Below are 16,844 nucleotides of genomic sequence, written 5' to 3'. Positions count from 1 at the left end.
CAACACTCAAACTGTGGAATTTGTTGCTGGCAGATGTGGTCAAGGCTAGTAGTATAGCTGCATTTAAAAAAAAGTTTGGACAAGTTTCTGGAGGATAGGTATCAACTGGACCAGGCAGGCGGGAGGGGAGAGGATCTTCACCTCTTACTTCAGGGAGTGGGCAATGGGGAATGGATCTTCCCATTAAGATCTGCCATGTACTTCCAAGAGACCCAGTTTACCACTGTTGGAGACAGGATGCTAGGCTCAATGAATATTAATCTGACCAGATTGCCACTTTTTATGTTCTTAAGATCTAGAGGTTCTTAAGATCTAGAGGTGAAAATTTCTGGGTCAATAAAAGTTGATTTTTAAGTCATTAAACTGCACATCTAAAATCTCAAAATCACAGAGAAACCCAAAAGTTCTAATTTTTTTTTTAAGGGATAATGTTAGTGTGTCCTTCGGCAGGAAGCTGAGTGGCTCATAGTATACAATGTACTTTTCTAGTTTTGAATTTTTGCATGCTTACCAAGTACTGGATAAAATTAAAAACCAAGAAGTAATGTCTTTACTCTATGGAATGGCTAAATTAAAACATGCATGCATTCACTGAGGAAGCTGTAAGAGATTTACCCATGCCAGAAATTATATCTAAAGGTGATGGATGATTCAGAAGAGCTGAAACAAATCTCAGGCAACTTGCAAGATGTACTAGGGCAAACTGACAAACTAAAGAGTAGCAAATCACATGGTATATATATCCCAGAGTGCTGCAAGAACTGCTGTTGGAAATTTGTAAACTATCGGTAACATCTATGGTACCTGAAGGCTGGAGGGTTGCCTATGTAACACCAATTTTTAAAAAGGGATCAAGGGGTGATTCAGGAAACTACAGACTAGTGAGTGACATCTGTGCTAGGCAAAATGGTAGAAACTATCGTGAAATACAAAATTGCTGAAAATATAGATAAGCATAGTTTAATGGGACAAAGCCAACATGGGTTTAGCCAAGGGAAGTCTTGTCTAACAAATTTTCTACATTTTTTGAGGGTGTAAATAAACATGTGGATAAAGGTGAGCCAGTTGATATAGTGTATCTAGATTTCCAGAAAGCGTTTATAAAAGTCTCTCATGAGAGTCGTCTTAGGAAATTAAAAAGTCATGGGATAGGGGGCAGTGTCCTATTGTGGATTGCCAACTGGTTAGAAGATAGAAAAAAAAAAGAGAGAGTAGGGCTAAATGATAACCTCTATACTTAACCTTTTCTTTATAACCTCTCGCAACCATGTGAACTTGTATATTTAACATAACAATTACAGTTAAAGAATAGTAATCATAATGTCTATCTTAACTTATTAATATATTGTACTCCATTAAAACTTGTAAACCGTTATGATGGCGAAACCGAATGACGGTATATAAAACTCGATAAATAAATAAATAAATGTAATACCAGCAGAGATCTGGGGAAGCTTGTGATAATTACCAGAAGAGAGTCTCTGTGTGGCCTCATCAGTCAGCACAGTGTTTGGTTTTCCAGTTTGGTAGGTAGCTGTACTCAACGTAGTGCTTTCTGTAGTGCTGCTGGGTGGCAATGTGACGCCAAAGCTGGAGCTGGGGTAGCACTGCTGGTATGGTGCTTGTCCGAGGATTGTGTATGTGGGGTACTCCTAGTTAAAAAAAAAACCCAGAAAAAACAAAAAAAAAAAAAAACACACCACCACCAGAGGTCCAATTATTGCAGCGAAACATTCACAATATGCAAACATTTCTCTAATAAACAATCATCTGGATTTTACTGTAAGTGGATGACCAAAGTCAGCTTAAGTTCAGCTAACTGACCAGTGTCAGCTACCGTGTCTGAACCTCAGTAACTACAGCCTCTCTCTCATTCCTTGCCACCACTTTGGACCTACTGCTGCCTCCGACCTCAGTTTCCAGGTTGAAACCTCCAGATTCCTCTGGCATGATTAAGCAGTTTAAAATTACAAGGGCAATTTTCAAAAGCCACTTATTCAGGTAAGAGGTTTTTTTTTTTTTTCTTGCAGGTAAAAGTCCTAACTTTTACCCTCACTGAATGGAGGGCTTTGCCAGGGGCTGGGTTAGGGCAAGGAATGCAACAGCATGCATAGTTTTGCTAACATCTGTGGGTTCTTGTTCCCAGGGCAATTTTCCAAGGGAATGTACCTGCACATACTTTCCCTTGGAGAACTGGTGCAAAGTTAATGCAAATACTGTGCACGAGCACGTGGAAGACCTGGCTCCTGCTGCATAGGCAGGAAATCTTATCCATTCAACATCTGCTGGGCAGCTAAAGAGCATTTTCTTTCCAGGATCTGGAGGGGAACCACAAAGGGCTCTCATTGCAATGTTTTGGCTAAACTTAGGGGGAGGGCGATTTGATTAAAATGTGAACCCTCTCCCTCCCTTCCAGACAGCTGTGAGGAAGGTTCATGGCACCATAGCCCCAGCTGTGGTACACTCCAAGGGAGCCGAAAATCCAAAAGGAGCAGGAAGAAGCTGTTAAGCAAGTCCTTCCCCACCCCATGCCTCAGAAATGCAAATTATAGGACTCCTCCTCACAACAGAACCATAGGAGTATTAAATGGTACCCGTAGGAGTATTAAATGGTACTGGAGACTATTATATTTACAGTTACCAGGGAACTTCATAAACCTAGGAGAGACGTTGTCAATTCTGGTTTTAACCTATTACCCTGCATGGAGTTGCTAGCTGGACCTTTGGGGGTGGAAATCAAAACTACATCCCCGTGTATACAAAGGGGATGTAGTTTTGATTTCCCCCCCAGAGGCCTAGCCTATCCTAGGTGACAATGACTTGTCTGGTAACCTTATCTCTGCTCAGGCATTCCAAAATGTTAATTTAAAGAAAATGTTGGACCCCTTTTTTTGCTTGCAGTTCAACTAAACTATTTTCAAAAGTATTTACAGCACAGCAATTTAAACCGGATTACCTGCTGGGAAATGTTGGAAACGGGCGATGCTGAAATATTGGCGATTGCTGTGGAGCTCGAGATTGGGCTGGCACTGGTACCTGAAGCTGTAAGATGAGAAAGCAGGTGAATGAAGGACTAACAGAAAACAATCCACCTCGTAAAGGAAGGAAGGACATGTACACACAGGAGAAAGGTGGGGGGGTCAAGCAGATGGAACACCAAACCACAAGCCAGGAAAGATCTGGATAAGAGTAGGAATCCTGGCTCTGCCACGGACCCTGTGTGACCTTGAGTAAGCATCACCTACAGGTAGATACAGTAAGGAGCGTAGGAGAACAAGCGTTCCACGTTGAGCGCCTGCTCTTCCGATGCGCACCCAGACACCTCTCCTGGGCGAGTAATACTATATTTAAATGAGGGGTCACGCTAAAAAGGGGGCACTAAGGGCAATAGTGCGTCCCTAGCGTCCCTTTAGCAGAGGAAACCCCTCCTGACAGTCATGGGTTAGGAAAATGGATGCCAGTAACATTGAGCGTCCGTTTTCCTACCCTGACCAGCCAGCACAATTTTGTTTTGGTTTTTTTTTTTTTTTTAAACCTTTTTGGTACTTATGACTTAATATCACTAGGATCTGACTTAATATCACTAGGATATTAAGTCAGAGGATGCACAGAAAAACAGTATTTTGTACACTTTTTTGGGCGGATCGGCAGCACTTTTTTTTTTCTGTATCCTGAGTGAATGACTAATAGCCTCAACATACATTTGCATGTGATGAGCGCTATTAGTTTCCGGGAGGGTGGGGGTTGGCCGCATGTTTGACGTGCTAAACCCCTTACAGTATAAGGGGTAGTGGACACGTATCAAACGCGCATCCAACTGCATGTTAAATAGTGCGCTCGGCTGAGTGCACTTTACTGTATGGACCTGCTTGTGCCTTAGTGTGCTCAATTATAACAATGTCAAGCTTTGGAAGCAGTCATGCAACTTGAGCGCCAACACTGTAGGAAGATTTTCCCTTTATTTTGAGTCTACATGAATAAAAAGTTGGGAAAAGGTAAACTCTAGCAAAGCCTCGGCTACCATGGAAAGAACGCTGCAGTGCGTTATAGCCGTTTACCTACTATAATGCCTACTGGTTGGGTGGATGACAGTTTAAATAGTGGGTCAAAATATTTATACTGAGGGGGACAATACTAAAACTTGTATTTCTGCATTGGCTCCCACAAAGTCAACAGTAAAGTAGTAAATGGTGTTTGACAAGGACTGCATGTCCTGGCAGTTTAATGTCCTGCTAGGTCAAATATCCATGGTTTGGATATTCACAAGCAATGTGAAAAGTATTAACCGTTACACGGACAAGGTTATTGCAACCTAAAGGACTAAAGGCACTTTGAGGCTGATATGCAAAAGATTCATACAAGTAAAATTGGCTTTTACTTACATAAATCTACCCCCTTAAAATATCCCTCTTTTGTTCGGGTAACGATGTATTCACAAATTGTTTGAGCAAAGTTATCTGGACAAAAAAGGGCAGGGCTGGAGGTATATTGAGGTGGGCTAACATTTAACTGATCACCATTTTTAGCACTATCCGGATAAATTTGTGTAGACAAGTAGGTGCACACAAATTGCAGATCTAAAGATATCTGAATATTCAGTAGAAAACTTATCCACATAACGTCTGCTGAATATCCAGGTATCTTTACCTGGATGACTGGCTTTCTGAATATGAACCTCAAACCGCAATAATGTATTCCTCTTTCAATGCACTGATGCAGAACCGAAGGGGATTTCCATTGACAGAAGATTTGTGTAGCTGTCTGGTCACAGTCACTCTGTATCTGGAACAAATATTTGAATCTACAGCCTGTTTCAGCAATAATCTTCCAATTCAAGGAGGGGTTTATATGGGCAACATCACAAAAGAAAAATTTGGCATTGATGTCAAATGTCTAATTTCAACAAATGTAAGTTATGGAAACCTTATTGAGCAAAGAGTGTTGACTCAAGCAGAGGGTCCCCATAATAGAAAGATGATGGGTCATTCTCTTGTGATCTGGGGTGGGAAGTAGCACTCTCTTCCCCGCCTCCCTGCCAAAAGGCCAATCCCAGCACTCTTATGACTCCAAAGGTTGATCTTTTCCGCCTCTTCCCCTGCCAGTGCTCCCCCCGATCTCTACCCTCCAGGCTGACCCCAGTCCTCTCCTCTTTCCTAATGCTCGACCCCAGCACTCTCCTACCTTACCCTTCTCCACCAACACATTCTCCCCTCTTCCCCCAAACCTTTAAGGCTGCAGCCCCAGGCTGATTCTGTCACTGCAACTTTCTCTGACCCAAGAGTGCCAGTTCTACCACCATTGTCAACGTCTTCTTCCTCCTGGCCTGCACTGGCCGATTCCACCAGAAATCAAGCACTGGGGTGGTGGGTTCGGGGCCTGCTTCTTTCCTGGGGGCCCCCCTGCACTTTGCAGGCTCTTGGGCAGAATTTACAACAGATTATTCACCCCGTCTCCTCCCTTCCAGCTGACATCTAAACTTGCTGCAGCACTCTCTCACCTGCCTGCCTCTCTCTCTCACCAGATTCTTGCTCCTGTCCTTCTCCCCTAAATCCATTATCCCGTCCACAGCTTCCGTTTCCTGTCTCTATTTCACTTTGCTTTCCTTCCATTTTTTTTTTAATCTTTTCTCCCCTAGCTCCTAACTATCTCTGGCCCAGTCTGCTTCTCAGGGGATGCATGCAGGTAAAAACAAGTTTTTATATATTTCTTTTCTTAGAGGCCCACTACAGATGTATGATAAAAATCATGGGATCCACTATCAAAAATCAGACGACAGAATGAATCTCCCTAATACAATTATTTTCCCCTACCCGCAGAGATTTAATGTGGTTAAAAAAAATGTTTAACATTTCAAATGATATTGCACTGTAAAACATTTTACTTGATAAATTTCACTGAACCAGTTACACCCGTGATGAGATAGGTCTTCACTCTCCCTTCTCTAGTCCCACTGTTAACTGAACCCTACTTTAACTGTCAGATGTGAACAAAGGTTTCCTAAGAGAGTCATCCACAAAAAAAAAAAAAAAAAAAAAGTATTTTAATAGAAAAAAGTGGCTCTGGTATATAAAACTTGCAACTTTGTTTTTTGGTTATCTAAAGAAATGTAGAATAATAATCATGCCAATTTACCTTGCACAGGATAGGAATAGATAGCTGGGCTGGGTTGGCTGATGGTTAGCCCTGTCGTGCAGGTAAAAACACTGGGCTGACTTGGAGATGGTGTCTGAATTAAACCACTTTCGGTTTTGATACCCGGCCACAGTGCACCTGAATCAAATAAATTGGACTAATTACAAACAGCATAGGTGGGATAAATTAGCATGCTTATGTTCTGCATTTCCAGATTACTCTACCTCATTGCAAGTCCAATACATACTGTGCTTTACTACCAAAAAAGAACCTGGCTAGCCCAGCCAGTAGAAATGAGAGTCAGTAGCAAGCTGCGATGCAATCCAACAAACTTCATGCAGTGTACTCCTGGACATACAGTAAAGCAACTAATCATGTCCTAAGGCAGAAATCTCGATTCTGTTCACGCTTTGCTATTAATCTACAGAGATCATGTAGGTTTGTGATAAGGCATAGCATCTCTATGACAGTCAAAAATACCATGCATGACCGTCAACTATAAATTTGGTAATTTTTATTAATTTAAAAAAATATTTTCATTTTTTTATGATCTGAAAATACAAACGCTTCTAGTTTAATGACATTTACAATATTAGTAAAAGGAATGTTGAGGGTTGTAATTTGATTTTTTTGGTTAGATTGTTCTTCTAAAGTGGGGTCTAGACAAAACTTCGAAGGGATCCAGCATTTTCCTCATAACGCAGCTGAGAGGTGCAGTAAGTGTAGTTAAATGACTGCATAACCTGATACGTCTTATGGCTATTACCATCCTGCAGGCCAATACATGAAAGTAGATCCCACTCTGTGAAAGTTGCACAATTTGATCGAGGCTCTACTGGGTTCCAATGTGTGACCAACCAGGCAAATGCCCAAAGCAAATTCCTAAGTAGAACCCATGACAATTCTGCTTATATTTCAATCGTGTATACTTGAAAGAGATATTTTAGGTACTTATTTCCAAAGAAATATTCTATCCAAACCTACACTTACAATCCTCCAATATACTTAGTGAAGTAGCAGCATAGTATAATTTCATTATTTGTTATTTTTGTTTTTATCAACAGGGTTCCCATTCTCTAATGGGAGAATTTATCATCAGCAACTGTCCATTAAAGAACGCATTTGAATAGTCCATATGCCAGGTAACTTAAATCGCACAGTGTACTGACTTGGAGGTGTAATCTCCACGCGCCACAAGCTTTGCCTCCTAGTAGCACATACAAGCCATTGCTGGGATCAATGGCTTAAATTTCTTTGGTACAGCCAACTTAGAGAAGAAAGGGAAAACTTCCACCCAGGGGAAAAGGCATACGAAGAGACTTTTCGAATACTATGTTAAAAGAAAGGATACTTGAGTAAATAATTTTTCTCCAAAGATAAAAGTCTTAAATAGCATAGCACATACACAGACTAGCTGGCACATGCCTAAATTTTAAAAGCCCTGCGCGCGTAAAATTCGAGTGACTGGACCCTGCGCATGCATTTTCGAAAGGGCCTGGCCATGTTCGTAACCCCCGAGATGCACAGAAGTGCCAGGCCAGCTAAAGGGGGCAGGCTGGGACAATGCCATTAGACACTGTCCCAGGGAAGCGTGTGCCGGAGGCAGCCAGTGTGCAGAGCATCTATTTAAATGAAGTTATGAAATAAAGGGAAAAAACATAGGGAAAGGGGTTTTAGGGGTAGAGGAGAGGAGAGGGGAAAAGGGAGGCAGAGTAGGAAGGGTATAGGGAAGTTCCCTCCCAGTCTGCTCCTTAATTGGAGCGGACTAGGAGGGACATGGAATCTGCCAATCCCGTCGCCGTTTGTATTGGTGGCCACCTGCCTACACATGCATGCACGGACATTAAAATCTGGTGTGCATGTGCGCGTGGGAACCGTATTTTATAACATGCATGCTGACGTGCATGTTATAAAATTGGTGCGTCCATGTGTGAGCGCGGGACATTTTAAAATAGACTCCTAAGGGTTTGCTACATCCTATGGAAAAATACTAAGGTACAAAAGAGAGGTTTTGTACATCAATTGTTTGTTTTTTGTAACTAAGGAAAAAATATACAGCAGACTGGAAAACTAGTAAAAATGTACCATTTTGGGGTGGATTTTGGACATCATCATAGAAGTAGCTTCTGAAAAGCCATCAAATAAAACCTAAAAGTCCTGATGTGAAAAGATTTCTCTATACTTGTGTTTAGTGAATAACAGAACTGAACTTCATGCTTTAGCCTTGGAGATAGAAGTTGTGAAGCTGGTTACAGACATTGCCCTCACCCTAAAGTAGGAGTCCTAGCACGTCTTTCCATGATTCAAGACTTTTAGGATGTAACAACAACAAATGCAGTCTGACAGCCATTTGGAAACCTTTTACACCCATATGAAAATTGGGTTTATTGGGTAGATAATGTAGGTAAAGCTGCGTGGGATGCTCCAATGGCTTTGGTCTGCCTTAAATAAAAGGTAATAGTTTCCCACAGTCCAGGTTCACGAGGGCTGCTTGTCCCTTGTGGGCATGTGGGGTAAGGAGAAGATGGAACTCCAGAAGTGTCTCAGGCAACAACTTTGGTGCAGAGAACCACCTTGTATTTGAGTGCTCACAGGAGCAAAGAGTTTATCAATTCAGTGGGCTGAAGCAACTATCAACAATGAGCTTCAGAGAGGCTTGTGTAAACATCACTAATGTCCCATAATAAAGTAAGTTCTTTGAGAAGAGGCCTCACATGAACCTGGCATGAAAGATTTGCATGCATTCTGCCTTGTTTGTATGCAAATTTTATGCATATTCATTAGGGATATCCTGAAAACCCAACTGGTTTGGTGCTCTCAAGGACCGGAATTGCTCACCCCTGAGCTAGAGGGTAGGAGTGAAAAAGAGCTGGGAGCGCAGGGAGCACAGAAAGAGCTGGGCAGAGGATCAAGCTGGAGGAGGGAGGATCAAAGAGAAAAAGCTGGGGATCTTGCTCATAGAGGGAGAAGAGCGACAAAGCTGGGCAGTGGTGTTTCTGGGAGGGAAGATTTGAGCCTGGTGGGGTAGAGAAGAGCAGGTCAAGCTTGGGAGGTGGTGGTGCATAGAGAAAGTTGGAAGTCTTGCTTGGAGGAAAGGAGAACAAGACAACTAGGGGGGGGAGGAGATTGAGCAGGGGGCGGAGAGGTTGGAGTGGTGGGGAGCAAAGAGAGAAAGTGGGGGTCTTCCTTAGGGGTGGGGAAGCAGAAAATGCTGAGGACACTAAGAGAAAGCAGAGTTGCTTACCTGTAACAGGTGCTCTTCTAGGCAGCAGAATGTTAGCCTTCACACATGGTCAACATCACTGGATGGAGCCTGGTCCGGAACTTTGATCTCAAAGATTCTAGAACTCTCAAACATGCCTACTGAGCATGTGCAGCTGTAGTCATTACTCTGCCCCTAGGCAGAGTCCCTCAGTCCATGATATAGCTAATATATGGAGAAACCAATTCCCAGGGGAGGCGGAAGCGTTTTGTGAGGACTACCATCCTGCTGTCCTAGGACAACATCTGTTATAGGTAAGCAACTCTGCTTTCTCCTAGGACAATCAGGATGGTAGTCCTCACACATGGATGAATACCAAGCTACAGGCTTGTCTGAGCAGGACACCAGTAAATCGCTCAGTGCTGGAGCACTGCTTCCATCCTCTGCCTGCGAGGCAGCAGACCCACCAGGTTGGAGAAGTGTTGGGTTCTACAAAGAAAGCCAAGAAAAAGACACAAATCCCCATGCGTTGCAGGGATGCCTAAAGTAGGGGAGTGATGCAAGTGCAAACAGAAGCAACTGCGCATCACGGAAGACAGTACAAGCAGGGCTTCTGACAAAAACAAACAGTGGATCTAGTTCAGTGGTTCCCAACCTTGTCCTGGGGACCCCCCCCCCCCCAGCCAGTCAGGATTTCAGGATACCCACAATGAATATGCATGAGAGAAAATTTGCATGTAGTGAGTGAAAAAGGATAAGCTCCCTCATCTACCTAGTTAATAACTGGTTACGGACTTTTCCTTTAGGAACACGTCCAATCCTCTTTTGAATCCCACTACATTAGTTGTCTTGATCATGTCCCTCTGGCAAAAGATTCTCTAGCTTGATTGTCCACTGAGTGAAAAAATACTTCCTACAATTTATTTATTTGCCAGTTGCTAGTTTTATGGAGTGCCATTAGTCTTAATGTTTGAAAGGTAAATAACCATTCGCTATTGACCTGTTCCACTCCATTCATGATTTTATAAATTTCTCTTCTCACTCACCTCTTTTCCAAGCTAAAGAGCCCTAATCTGTTTAGCCTTTCTCCATAAAGCTCTTCCATCCCCTTTATCATTTTGTGTCACCCTTCTCTGTACCTTTTCCATGTCTATTATGTCATTTTTGAGATGTGGTGACCAGAACTGCACACAATACTCGAGATGCAGTCGCACCATGGATCTATACAAAGGCATTATGATTATTCTCAATTTTGTTCTCTATTCCCTTCCAAATAATTCCTAACATTTTGTCTTATCTGCTGCCGCACACTAAGCCGAAGATTTCGAAGTATAATCCACAAGGACTCCAAAGTCTTTTTCCTGGCTGGTGGCTCCTAATACGGAACTCAGCATCATGTACTTGTAGTTGGGATTATTTTTCCCTACGTGCATTATTTTATTCTTGTCCACATTAAATTGCATCTGCCCGGTCTCCTAGTCTCACAAGGTCTACTGCCATTTTAAATGACTCAAAATAATTGTGTGTGTCATCTGTACCTCAGTCGTTACTCCTTTCTCCAGATCTTTTATGAATATGCTGAAGAGCACAGGTCCCAGTACAGACCCCTGGAGCATACCACTAACAACCTTTCGGAAAACTGACTATTTAGCCCTACCTTCTGTTTCCTATCTTTTATCCAGTAACCAATCCACAATAGGACACTGCCTCCAATCCCATGACCTTCCAATTTCCTGAGGAATCACTCATGAGGGACTTTGTCAAATGCCTTCTGAAAATCCAAATACCCTATTGTCAACAGATTCATCTTTGTCCATATGTTTATTTACACCCTCAAAAAAAAAAATCTAGTACATTTGTAAGGCAAGATTTCTCTTCGCAAAAACCATGTTGACTCTCCCCATTAAACCATCTCTATTTATGCAGTCAGTAATTTTGTTTTTAAGAATAATTTTAATCATTTTGCTCGGCACCAAGGTCAGGTTCTCTGGTCTAAAGTTTCCCGGATCACCACTGGGCCCCTTTTAGAAACTGGTGGCACATTAGCTACCCTCCAGTCTTCTGGTACCATGGCTGTTTTAAATGATAGGTTGCAAATCACTAGAAACAGGTCTGCCATTTCATTTTTACCAGCCGGTTCTGATGATTTGTGAATCTTTAGTCTGACAATCTGAGTTATTATATATCCTCCAGTTTCACAGTGATTCCATCTAGTGTCTCAGAGTCACCACCATAAACAATGTTTCTGGTATGGGAAAGACTCCAGCATCCTCCTCAGTAAGGAGGCAAAGAATTAATTTGGTTTCTCAGCTATTTTCCTTGTCCTCCCTGACCTTTTTCACCTAAGTCATCTAGTGGCCCAAATGACTCCCCCACGGGCTTTTTATTTCAAGTGTTAGCAGGATGATGTGTTATGTTTGTTTTATACCACTCATATTCGCTTAGCACTGAAACCAAAGTTCCACTTTGGTCTCAACGGATCACAAAACCTTCTCCCAAATGCGTGCAGTGTCCTCTAAGGGTTTCTTTGCAAACACTATGTGGAATATCCTATGGATTTTTGTCAGCACTTCCCACACAGGCCATGTTTATGGAGTTCTCTCAATACTTCATAAAGCAATTTATAAAGCAGACTACACTGCCCTTGATGACATCATACCGTGTTTCCCCGAAAATAAGACAGTGTCTTATATTAATTTTTGCTACCAAAGATGCACTAGGCCTTATTTTCAGGGGATGTCTTATTTTTCCATGAAGAAGAATTCACATATATTGTTGAACAAAAAAATGAACATTTATTATATTCTGAATAGTTGTCTGGTTATGCTTGTTTGTGATGACAACTAACTGTGAATCCTGCAGGGTAAAAATATCACAGCTGCATGTTCTGGTGTTCTGTGTGACGGGCATGCTCCCAAATAAAAACTTTGCTAGGTCTTACTTTTGGGGGAGGTCTTATATTTAGCAATTCAGCAAAACCTCTACTAGGTCTTATTTTCGGGGGATGTCTTATTTTCGGGGAAACAGGGTACATATCCATTGTTCTCTACGCCCAACAAGAACAACTAGTAAACTTCAACTAGTGATTCCATCACTTCCACATGCCAAACTGTCTTCCACCAGAAACAGAGCCATCTCCATCATTGGCCCAAAGTTATGGAATTCGTTACCTCATTACCTAACCGTTCAAGAAAACATAAAATCTTTTAAAAAAGACCTAAAAGCCTGGCTGCTCAGCCAAACTATTAATGACAGCACGCACAATGATCTTAAAATATAATCCCATAGCCTTCTAACATTCAATCTCCCCCCTATGACAATCTCTCCTGCTTTCAAGCTACAGATGTCTCCTTTTTATGATTTGAACTCAGATATTTCAATGTACCTATCCTTTTGTATATCTTGTTTTGTTTATACTACATTATATGCCAGTTCTCAGTTTGTTAAAATTAAATTTTTAATTTTTAATGTAACAGGTGGTTATAAATGTAAACCGGAGTGAAGGCAACTCTGCTATACCTCGGTATATAAAAAATGCTAAATAAATTAAAAAAATAAATAATCTTGAAATTGCTGAACAATCAACATTCTCCCAGTCTTAGCCAGACCTCTGCAGTTCTTTCAAAGTAATTTTAGGCCTCATAGTGACCTTCCACCACAATTTCCTTAACCCATGGCTACAGACTTTGGAGGAATGGCCTGATCGCAGCAATGTCTAAACTATTCCCACTTTAAAATGATCGATCTGATGATGCCTCAAGGGATATTCAAAATACATTAACATTTTCATATAGCCATCTACCAATCTGTAGCTTTAAATAACGTTATCCTGGACTTCTTTTGGAAGCAATTTGTTCAACGTGTTTTGACCTTTACTTTAAAATCACTTCATACAACAGAAACAGCTTGATTTTTCATTTAGGAGTATTTGAATCAGCTCAATTACTGTGACAGGATACAAATGGGCTCTATTTAACTTATTATGGTCTTTTATGAAAATTCTTGAACCACAGTTAATTTGGGTTTGCTATGACAAAGGGTATGGAGACCTATACAAGACAGACTGCTTTTTTTCTTCTTCCTTCAATAATTACTTCTGAAATATTTCTAGAATTGTTCTTTCATGACAAAAGTGTAGAATATCTTGTATAGATCAGTAAACATGGCCATCTCTTTGAAGCTCTGTTTTTGTGTGATCGATATTAGTTATAAAGATTGGCGGGGAGGAGACTTTGCTAATAGATTTTTACAATTAGAATAATCTTGGATCTATTGGCTCAACACCAACAAGCCTGCAGGATTGAAATCTGATCCTGAACTGGTGTTTTTATGACATATTGTACAGTTTGTGTAATCAATCAAGACCAATAAGTTTAGGTGTGACTGTAGTGTATTTTATTTAGCAATATTACAACTTATTTATTTATTTATTTTTAATTTTTATATACCGATGTTCCTGTAAAGAATACATATCGCACCGGTTTACAAGGAACTGAACAGTCGCCTCCAGGGCGGAAATACATTAAAACAGTCGCCTCAAGGCAGAATACATTAACACAAGTATACAGGAAAACTATTAAAAGAGAACTTTCATAAAATCTTATGAAGTCTTTCATAAGATTTTATGAAAATTTAATGAAAATTTTATTTAAGATTTTATGAAAATTTTCATAAGATTTTATGAAAATTTTATGAAAATCTTTCATAAAATCTTATGAAACTTGTCAGCAACCTAGTAGCCATGATTGTTCTGATGAACGTTCAGCTAGTGCCGTTTAACAACAAATAGCTCTTTTGTGTTATGTCATTCTGTATCTAGACATTTAAACCGTGGTACACTGAGATGGCCTGTAAGGATTACAATCGACCCCTGAGACAAGCTGGTCTACCGATTATGGAGACAAGACAATTCCTTGAACAATATTTATTGAGATAAGTAATTTATATACAGTCAAGCCCTGATGAAATTTTTCTACGATACACCAGCTGGTGTCCAGTCTGTTTTCTAGTTTGTTGACATTTTGAGTTTGTTACAGATTCGATATTTCAAATATTTTACTGCAAAAAAAATTCTTTGGGCTGGATGACTAAGTAGTCTGGTGGCGGTAAAGTGAAACCAAGTACAACAATGGCTAGCTAATACCCCATTTATATATAATATCTGATTCTAGAGGAGCATTCTTAAATCTCCACAAATTATGATTTTCACTTTGTCTTGTGCAGATTTGTCAACATATGACAAAGTTTAAGCACCTTGTTTCTTCTTATGTAGATCAGAGAAACAAACTCCTACTTTAATGCATTTTGACTTGTATTTTTTAGACAGTAAAATGTGAAAAACATACAAGGATGTGAAGATTTTTTACAAGGCGCTGTACCTGACAAGACATATGAGTGAGCATAAGAAGAAATGCTACAAACAATGACACCCTCATTAATGCTAATTAAATCCTCCCCCCCAGTAAGTAATCTCTCCACACAAGACAAACTTCTGATAAAAACTAGACAAGTGAAAAGACAGAGCCATGCACAATGGTTCTTTGAGGGGAACTGGATGGCAAAGAGACTTCATGAAAGAAGGTAAAAAATGATAGGAATATGTCAGGCAAGAAAGAGCATGTAAAAGGTAAACAAAAAAAATAAATTCCAAACCAGAAAGTATAGCTCAGTAATTTCATGCCAATAATTAAAATTCAAGACTTACCTGGTCATGCCAAGTTCCACATAACTTATCAGCCCAATAGCCAATGTTTATCATGCTCCAATTTGCACCCTGTTAGCTTCCCCATAAGCTAGCCCTTTGTAAGTGGCATATATTCTTGAATTTTTGCTTGGTTCCTCAAGTCGTATACTGCAAGGACAGGGTTTCCTATAGCTAAAGCAGAGATCCTTGCAATCCCTGTGTCTTTACAATAGATATGTTTACAATCTGCTCTGGGAAATGTAGAGGGGGGGGGATCTGCTTTTAGAAATGAACTTGGACATTTATAACAAGAGCCACTGGGGAAAGGATGAGTGAAAAGGAAAATGAAATCATGTGTTTTTTTGTTTCCCCTCAGCATTCCCGCTAACAGGAAGGACTAATGGTGGTTCATTTCTGTCGGGGACTAGACGGGTCATTCCTGCATAGAAAGACCAAACAATAGTCTCTAGTACAATTTAGGAAGCTGGCAAGTGTATGGCACCTGCTCTGTTCAAAGATCCAACCTGCAAGTGACACACGCACACACACTTTCAGACCATTCCTTCAGAGGTGCTGCTCTGACATCTGCAGGAGACTGAGCAAGGCACTTCAAGTTAACAAAAACAAACAAAAAAAAAGGTGGTGTGTGTGTGTGTGGGGGGGGGGGGTATAATATATAAACACAATTGGAACAGAAAAAAAAAAAAAAAAGAGATAAAGTGACTTCCATGATCACACAGAAGCACTAGTAGAGGAGATTTGAATTTGGACCCTTGGGTTATCCTATGGGAGCCTCAGATTGCCCAGATATTTGCATCTTTCTAGTAGTCTGCTCTATATGTATATCTAAAACATGTGCAACTTTCACGCAAATAAACAAACAAACCATGACTTGCTGATATGGATTCATATGATGCATGGAATCGTGTATATATTTTGAGCCCCTGCTTACCAAAAGGAGGTAGACCATATGGTTGCGATGCCTGAGGATATACAGTATAGGGTTGCGATTGTTGCAATGTCTGATACTGCGTCTGGCCAGAATATGCTGTCATTGTTTCTGCTATGGGTACAGAAAGGATGTGTGGGTATGGCCTAAGAAGAAAATAAAAATAAATGTTCACATTTTGTAGCATTTATTCAGAAATATGTGCAATGACTGGAGAACATGCACAGGAGAGATCTTCAATCAAGAGAACACATACAATAACAGGTAGGCTAAATACGCTAGAAGGCAAACAGGAGGTTTCTGGCGGATGTAGGACAAAAAGCAAAAACCAAATAAAATTAATCTGAAAATCAGTTTGCTTGCAACAGTTTACCCAAGGGTTTGGATTTCCCACGATTGGGAAAAAGAGAATAGTTTATAGTAAAAAAAAAATTAAAAATAATACAAGTCAAAACATACAAAATGTACTGTTGAAAATTTGCCCAATTCTTAACATTCTTGGACCCACAGTGATTTCTGCAAATATTTTTGCCTATCAGCTAGTAGATTTTTCCATTCCTGAAGCTGCAAAAATCTTCTTTTAAAATACTGCAGCAAACTGACCTGCAGACCTTTGCCCTACTTTTAGACCAAAACAAATCTTACTTCTAGACCTAAACAGCTGACTACTTTAGTAAAGTGGATCAACGAACTTTCATCCACTCCTACAACATATCCATACCACCATACAGGCAATGCCACAAATGAATCTAGCCAATTAGAGAGAGTGTAACATTATAAATGTTATAATGTAAACCGAAATGATATGTAACATTGCTACATGAATTTCGGTATATAAAAATGTTAAATAAATATCACATGACAAACATGACTATTCC

The 16,844-nt window shown here is 40.4% G+C and overlaps 2 protein-coding genes across 4 annotated transcripts in view; one reads left to right on the top strand and one right to left on the bottom strand.

Annotated features, from left to right (window-relative positions):
- The window catches only part of XKR8 (XK related 8), a 114,485-nt gene extending 98,831 nt beyond the window's left edge, over nt 1-15,654 (top strand). The window contains exons 3-4 of the mRNA XM_029619175.1: nt 7,197-7,274; nt 14,154-15,654. Of these exons, the coding sequence (XP_029475035.1) occupies nt 7,197-7,258 (62 nt within the window). The 3' untranslated portion in view covers nt 7,259-7,274; nt 14,154-15,654. The remainder of the gene's footprint in view (nt 1-7,196; nt 7,275-14,153) is intronic.
- EYA3 (EYA transcriptional coactivator and phosphatase 3) overlaps nt 1-16,844 on the bottom strand; it is a 160,795-nt gene that overhangs the window by 51,597 nt on the left and 92,354 nt on the right. For 2 of the 3 annotated variants that reach the window (XM_029619178.1, XM_029619176.1), the window contains exons 6-9: nt 15,970-16,112; nt 6,133-6,270; nt 2,957-3,042; nt 1,469-1,652 (exon numbers count right to left, since the gene is read on the bottom strand). In XM_029619178.1, the coding sequence (XP_029475038.1) occupies nt 1,469-1,652; nt 2,957-3,042; nt 6,133-6,270; nt 15,970-16,112 (551 nt within the window). The remainder of the gene's footprint in view (nt 1-1,468; nt 1,653-2,956; nt 3,043-6,132; nt 6,271-15,969; nt 16,113-16,844) is intronic. The other variant, XM_029619177.1, reaches the window with a different exon arrangement.

Source organism: Rhinatrema bivittatum, chromosome 11 (genome assembly GCF_901001135.1).
Source record: "Rhinatrema bivittatum chromosome 11, aRhiBiv1.1, whole genome shotgun sequence".
NCBI classification, from domain to species: Eukaryota; Metazoa; Chordata; class Amphibia; order Gymnophiona; family Rhinatrematidae; genus Rhinatrema; species Rhinatrema bivittatum.
Note: the sequence above shows the minus strand (reverse complement) of the source record. Positions and strands in the feature narration are given on the sequence as shown.